Source organism: Ochotona princeps, chromosome X, assembly GCF_030435755.1.
Source record: "Ochotona princeps isolate mOchPri1 chromosome X, mOchPri1.hap1, whole genome shotgun sequence".
NCBI lineage: Eukaryota > Metazoa > Chordata > Mammalia > Lagomorpha > Ochotonidae > Ochotona > Ochotona princeps.
This window is the reverse complement of record NC_080865.1, coordinates 7,537,242-7,544,649: the sequence shown is the minus strand read 5'-3', so window position 1 is coordinate 7,544,649 and position 7,408 is coordinate 7,537,242. Positions and strand designations below refer to the sequence as shown.

The 7,408-nt window shown below is 43.9% G+C and overlaps 1 protein-coding gene across 1 annotated transcript; it reads left to right on the top strand.

The window, feature by feature from the left end:
* The first annotated feature begins 862 nt into the window (after positions 1–862).
* BMP15 (bone morphogenetic protein 15) lies at positions 863–6,925 on the top strand. Its single transcript, XM_004599999.2, has 2 exons — positions 863–1,190; positions 6,072–6,925. The coding sequence occupies exons 1-2, from the start codon at positions 863–865 to the stop codon at positions 6,923–6,925; spliced, it is 1,182 nt and encodes a 393-aa protein (XP_004600056.2).
* The last annotated feature ends 483 nt before the right edge of the window (positions 6,926–7,408 follow it).

Below are 7,408 nucleotides of genomic sequence, written 5' to 3'. Positions count from 1 at the left end.
CCCACAGAGCCATCAGGCCTCTCTCCTGAAGCTCACTCAGGATCTCAACACCTTCCACTGTAAACCAGAACTTTCTGAGTCTGAATTCTTCAACTTGGCTGCACATTAAAAACACCTGCCAACTTGAAAGACCTGGTGCCTTGGTAACACCCAGAACCGTTACATCAGAAGCCCTGGGGATTCGAAATGGTTAAAGCTGCCCCAGGTGATTCCAGTGTATAGCCATGATTGAGAATCATTGTTAAGGCAGCTTCCAGCTCCAGCAGCCACATCTATAGTCATTTCCACTTCTAAAGTCTTCAAATAAATCTGAATTTCTGCACCCCATCCCCAGAGACTCTGTATTTGGGGTCCAATCCAAGAGTCTACATTCTTAGCGAACATCCTGCGTAGTTTTGCCGCAAGACCTTAGCAGGCCATATTTGGGGAAGTTCTGTGTTAGAGGCATCGAAATGAGATGGGAGCAGGAAGCCTTTGGCCCATTAAGCACTGATTAACAGACTCCCTTTAAAGCTGTGGAGTACAACAGAGTAGGGTTGCTTTCTTTCATCCTAGCGGATAAGGTGAAGGAGTGGGTCCAAGAATGAATCTCTCCATTTAAGTTGCCTAGGCCTCCCAGCATCTTGTTTCCAGCCCTGGAGAGCAGGAGGGGTCTGCTCCTTGGCCCACCTGTTATTTCTGTTTTGATGTAAAGACGCCCAATCTCATTTGGCCTGGGAAATTCTCGCTTGCCTGCCTGCTTGCCTCGTTTTTTTGCCCCAACCTTAGTGGTTGTGAAGTAAGGATGTGTTTACCTGAGTGAGTGACACCCCTTTGGACTTGGACTGTAGCCTGTCAGTGGACACCCGGCTGGCCTTTCAAGATGACTCTCCTTAGCACCTTTAGAGTCCTTCTTCTGTGGGGATTGATGCTTTTTATAGAATGCAGAGTTCAAGCAGCTCAAGTAGGGCAATCTTCTATTGCCCTGCTGGGTGAGGACCCTACTTTGCCCCTGATTCAGGAGCTGCTGGAAGAAGCCCCTGGCAAGCAGCAGAGGAAGCCTCAGCTCGAAGGGCACCCCTTGCGGTACATGCTGGAGTTGTACCAGCGCTCAGCTGACCCTCGTGGGCACCCAAGGGAGAACCGCACCATCGGGGCCACCATGGTGAGGCTGGTGAGGCCCTCGGCTAATGTAGCCAGACCATTGAGAGGTAAGTTATCTTGCTCCACACTGCCTTGTGTGTGTGTGTGTGTGTGTGTGTGTGTGTGTGTGTGTGTGTGTGTGTGAGAGAGAGAGAGAGAGAGAGAGAGAGAGAGAGAGAGAGAGAGAGAGAGAGAGAGAAGAGGCCTGGTGGGAGGTTTACTCAGGCTTGGTTTACAGAGGTGGTGAGCTTGGAGCTTGGAAGAAGCTAGCTCAGAGCTGGTGGGCTCTACTTTTAGAACATACTTGTCTTGGTGCCTACAGAAGAGTCTTTTTTCAGGCCCTGGAGGACTGAGTGATCTGTTGGCCCCTATCTTTCAAAGAAAGCCTCGCTCCTTGTTATATCCTGTGACTGAGATATGCCCAGCTAGGTTCCCGTGGTGGGCTGCTTATTGCAGTGCCTTGCTCTTAGTAGGGAAAGGGTATAAGATGGCAAGTAGGAGAAACACCTAAGGCCTCTGAAAGGATAGAACTACACACCCGCAAGCTTGCTTCCCTTGCTCTGTGATCATCTGCTGTTGTATTTAATCCTTCATGACAGCTACTATCGCAAGCTGTCATGAATCAATTAACTTAATGTTAAAGAGCAAGGTTAAGCCACCTGCTCATGCAGTCAGCGGCAGAGGTGGGATCTAAGCTCAAGCTGGCCAGATTCTAAAGTCTGTCCACAGCCTCTTAAATCTTTGAAGGCGTTTCCCCCAATACCCTTGTGCAACAAGCAGTTTTTTTTTCCTTTTCTATTCGGGCCGTGGTGCTACTTTGGGATTTGGGGACTAAATATAGTTTGGAATTTTCTTTGTCCTCATCGTGATTGATTCTGCTTTGGACATCTGCATTGATGCGGTTCCAAGAAAGCAGCAGGCTCCTGAAGGGCAAGGCTTTGTAGGGAATGTAGATAGCCATCAATTTCAAGAAACTCTTGAGAAACTGGTGAGATCAGTCCAGGGTTTTTAACCAGTCTTGGAACCGATTTATACACATACATACACATCCTTCCCCCTTGGTGAAAAATAAACAGTATTCTCCTAGTGAATCCTTCCTGTGAGTTTACTGTGAGCTAGGCCTTGCATAAACTGTCCTGTGCATGTTATCTTTCTGGATCCTTGCCACTTCATATGAAGTTAGTCATATTAGCATGCCATTATTATAGGTGAGAGAATTAGGGCTCAGAGAATCTTACTCAATGTTATGCAGCTAAGCAATTGGTAGAGCTGGCTGTCAAGCTAGGCTTTTGAGCCCCAACACCTGTGCTTTAATCCCCCTGCAGTGCCGACTCAATAGACTTTAACTGAGTACCAAGCACTGTGTTTGGATTGGGGATGTACAGACAACCAATTCCTTTATCTCTACAAACTCCGGTAGGCTGGAATGGGGAGAAGAATCACACAATGGTGTTACAGAATAATAAGTTCTTTGAAAGTATAAATGATAACCCAGCCAGGACCTGCAAAGAAGAAATGGCTCACTGCTTAGAACAAGGAAAGGCAAGCAGGGAGGTGGGTTAGAAGGCCTCATTGAGATAATATCGGAGCTAAATTTTGCAGAAAGTAGTAAGGAAAGGCTTTGAAGGTTGGCAAAGAAGTCCATTCTGATGCAGAGAAAATGTCTTGTCAAGGGAGGCACACTCTAGCAATCATTTTATTCGGCAGATACTGAGTGCCAGACAAATGCAGATGTGATCAAGATAGGCCTCTGGTAAATATTCTTGGGGAAGACAAGCAAGCAAACAGCAAAGAAATTGCGAGTTGTAGCACATGCTGCCAAAGAATAACATAGGTTATGGTGGAGAAGCAATACAATCTTCCCTTCCAGTGGGGTCCTCAGGGAGAGTATCTTTGTCAAGATAACATTTGCATTGCAGCCTGTAAGATAAGAAATCAGGCATGCAGAGAGTAGAGAGGCCTGTGGCCGAAGGAGCACAGGTGCCAAGGATTTGAGAGCGTGAAAAACTTCCTCCTTGAAGCCCAGAAAGAAGGTCAGTGTGGCTGGAGCCTCGGGAGCATTGTGGAAGTGGTGGCGAGGAAGAAGTCAAGAGGCAGGATGAGGGATCCGGATGCCACCCTCAAGGACAGCAGTGTGCTACACAAATCAAGTTTGTACAGATAATGTGAGACCAGAAAGTATGATGCCTAGACAAAGGCGAGTGTGCTGGTCTGACTGGGGAACTTACTGGCATCCAGGAGCCCTGGATGGGATCCAGAAGCAGATGACAGGTTCAATCACACAGGATGTGTGAGTCACTCCTTTCCCTTGAAAAGCTCTGAGTAGACCCTTCCTGGCTCTGATTCTAAGTAATCCCACCCTGCTACAGGAAATAATATGATGTCAAGGTCCGAAAAGAAAGGGCAATTCCTCACCAAACAGCCTGCTAGAGGTTTGGGTTGGGTTCTTTTTAGATAGGGTGGGGTAAGTGTATGGGTGGGTCTCTTGGAAAGATTATAAGATGGGACTGTGGAATCTTGAGAAAGCACATAGAAGCCTGCCTTGGACCTTGTGTACATAGTGTCTAGTGCTCCAAATCTAAGAGTGTATTAAGCAGGATTTGGAACTTAAACTTTTATTTTTTAAAAAAATTATATATAACACTCTACCAAGTAACAATACCAACAAATGGCAAGTAGAAAATAATAACCAAGAACAGAAAAAATAAGCAAACAAAAAAATCAAAAAACCTGTTTCTCATGAGTATAAACAAAGGCTGTATACAATAATCAAATGCCAGAGTGTCACTCTTGTACCTATGGGTTACATTTTTTGGTCCTCTGTGTATTTCACGACTAAGGCAAATGCAGTATTTGTCTTTGTGGGATTGACTTATTTCACTAAGAATAATGGTCTCCAATTGCATCTATTTAGTTGCAGAAGATGAGATTTCATTTTTTATGGCTGAATAGTATTCCACAGTGTACATGTATCATTCATTGATGAGCATCTGAATTGATTATTTCTTAGCTGTTGTAACCTGAGCTGCTATAAATATGGGGTTACGGATAGCTCTTTTCATACGCTGATTTCACTCAGTTTGGATAAATTCCCAGGAGTGGGATGGGTAGGTCATATGGTAGATCTATTCTCATATATCTAAGGAATTGCCATACTGTCTTCCATAATAGTTGCAATGGTGCCCATTTCCAGCAGCAGTGGATTAGAGTACCTTTCTCTCCCAGCTCCCCATTTCCTCACTAGCATTGTTTTCTGAATTTTAGGTGATAGCCATTCCAACTGGGGTGTGGTGAAACTTCATTGTAATTTTAATCTGCATTTCTCTGACTAGTGAACCTGAGAATTTCTTATGTATATTCATGTGCTTTGCCCAGTTCCTAACTGGACTGTTTGTTAAGTTTCTTGTTCTTCATCGATTCTGGATATTAATCCTCTATCAGTTAATAGTTTGTAGATCTTTTCTCCTATCCTGATGGCTGCCTTTCACTTTGTTGACAGTCTCCTTTGTGGTGCAGAAGCTTCTTAGTTTGATGCAATTTCATCTATTTATTTTTTGCTTGTGCTTCTGGAGTTTTTTCCAAGATGTTTTTGCCTATGCCTATGCCTTGCAGAATATCCTCGATATTTTCCTCTAGTACTTTGGTGTCATGACATAGATCTAGATCTTTGACCTATTTTGAGTTGATTTTTTTGGTAAAAGATGTAGGGGAGGAGTCTCGTTTCTTCTGTCCAGGTAGATTCAGTTTTCCTGGCACCGTTCGTTGAAGAGACTGTCCTTTCTCCATGGATTGATTTCAGTTTGCTTGCTAAGTCAGCCAGCTGTAGTTGTGTGGGATTCATTTCTGGGATTGTATTTGTGTTCTGGAATTTGAATCTTAAAAAAAATCCACAGCATCAACACTTGTATATAGAAAGTTCCAGGACTACTGAGAGATTGATTCCAGTCTTGCAGATTCTGTAGTGAAAGGATATTGGGTGAATATTAACATATAAGCTAACACGGAAATGCTTACAAGATGTTGAAGAGAAGCTTCTTCTTGATGTCCAGTGTTTGTAATCATTGCTCCTTACCTTTGCCAGGAGAGGAACTTAAAGCTCAGAGCTGCAGCCCCAGCCTAACAACCCCTCTGCCACTGGGTGTCAGCACTACAGTTTGAATTTAGGGATCTCAATCAACAAGAGACACACAGCTTTTTAGTAGACTGCCCAAGAAATCAAATGAGTGTGATCAAGGTTTTGTTGAAATCGGTATCTAGAGGAATGTTGGAAAAATGAAGGGAGTAAGTGGATCATGCCCCTTTTCACTCTTCATCTCCATTTCCAATGGAAAAGCGAGATGAAGAGTGAAAAGGGATATGATTAGAGAAGGAAAGGATACTCCAGAAGCAATTCTGGAAATTGTGCTTTGGTCCTGAATTTGAAAAATGATGTCAGTGGATTTTTGCCTGCAAACCACATGCATATATTGATGTCTGAAAAAAGATTCTCTTCATTGGCCATCTTTCATAGCCAACTAATATGACTGCTCCTCTTTCATAGAACAATATATACCCACAAAATAATTCTACATTTGAGTTCTTCTCCCTTAACCTTAATGCTAACCTTAATGCTGCATGTGATCTGAAATTGAGATATGATTCACTTTATGGGAAACAGATTCGGGTTCAAATCTTGACTTTACCATATACTAGCTCTGTCTCCCTTGACATAGGTCCCCTGAGCCTCAATTCTCTTGTCTGCAGTATGTGGATACTATTTTATGAGAACATTGAGGATCAAAGAACTCGTGCATATAAAACATCTAGGTATTTTTTTAAGTAATTACTCAAACTGATAGTTATTATGTTCTTATTTTTAGGGCTGATCACAGATGTCAGTCTATATTGAGCAAATTTAGAGGAAACTTCAGACTGGCTAGTAATTCTTCATTCTTGTTCCTCTTGTGCAGGTCCTTGGCATATAAAGACCCTGGACTTTCCTCTGAGACCAAATCGAGTAGCATACCAACTAGTCAGAGCCATGGTGGTTTATCGCCATCAACTCCACCTTGCTCATTTACATCTCACCTGCCATGTGGAGCCCTGGGTCCAGAAAAACCCAAGCAATCACTTTCCTCCAGGAAGAGGTTCCACAAAGCCTTCCCTGATGTCCAAGGCTTGGATGGAAATGGATATCACGCAACACATCCAGCAAAGGCTCTGGAACCACAAGGGGCGCAGAGTCCTACGACTGCGCTTCATGTGCCAGCAGCAAAAAGGGAGCCAAGTGCAGGAGTTCCAATGGCACAGTACGTCATCCTTGGACATTGCCTTCTTGCTCCTTTATTTCAATGATACTCACAAAAGCGTTCAGAAGGTCAAGCTTCCCCCCAGAGGTCTGGAGGAGTTTATGGAAAGGGAATCTCCTCTTCTGCGGAGGGCCCGGCAAGCAGGCAGTATTGCATCTGAGGTTCCTGGCTCCTCTAGGGCACGTGATGGGCCAGAAAACAACCAGTGTTCCCTCCACCATTTCCAAGTCAGCTTCCACCAGCTGGGATGGGATCACTGGATCATTGCTCCTCATCTCTACACTCCAAACTACTGCAAGGGAGTCTGCCCTCGGGTGCTACGTTATGGTCTCAATTCCCCTAATCACGCGATCATCCAGAACCTCGTCAATGAACTGGTGGACCAGAGTGTTCCTCAACCCTCCTGTGTCCCTTATAAGTATGTTCCCATTAGCATCCTACTAATTGAGGCAAATGGGAGTATTTTGTACAAGGAATATGAGGATATGATTGCTCAGTCCTGTACCTGTCGCTGATGGCACAGTTGTAGTGAGCTCAGATTTCCCAGGAAATCAGAAGGGTTTAATGTAAGCAAATACCAATATAAAGCAGCACATTATCCTCCAATATGCAGGTCCTACTCCTTACATGAAGTGCCACTACCTGTCTCTTTTCTCACTTCTGAAGTACTCAATTCCAAACGTTCCTGATACCAATCTACTAGAATGGATCAGTATGTTTTGACTGCTAGTTGAGGTTCTTATGCTCAAGTTAGATGGTCTCTTGGAGCTGTTTTCTCTATTTCCTTGATATTTTAAATTGTGACTTTATCGAAAGTTTCCAGTCCATGGTGGTAGACCTCCAGAAATTGTTCCATCTCTCTCTCTCACACACACACACACAGACCTAGGGAAGGTGGACTTTCTGTAATGTCCATCTCTCAAGGCTCTAGACTTGGAGTGGTGATAGTAGCTTCAGATTTTATATTCCTTTTCCTTGCTATCTCCTAGAAACTAATT

Coding starts and splice junctions, on each gene's coding strand:
- BMP15 (XM_004599999.2), top strand. CDS start 863: ATGACTCTCCTTAGCACCTTTAGAGTCCTTCTTCTGTGGGGATTGATG. Junction 1,191..6,071: donor TGTAGCCAGACCATTGAGAG/GTAAGTTATCTT, acceptor CCTCTTGTGCAG/GTCCTTGGCATATAAAGACC.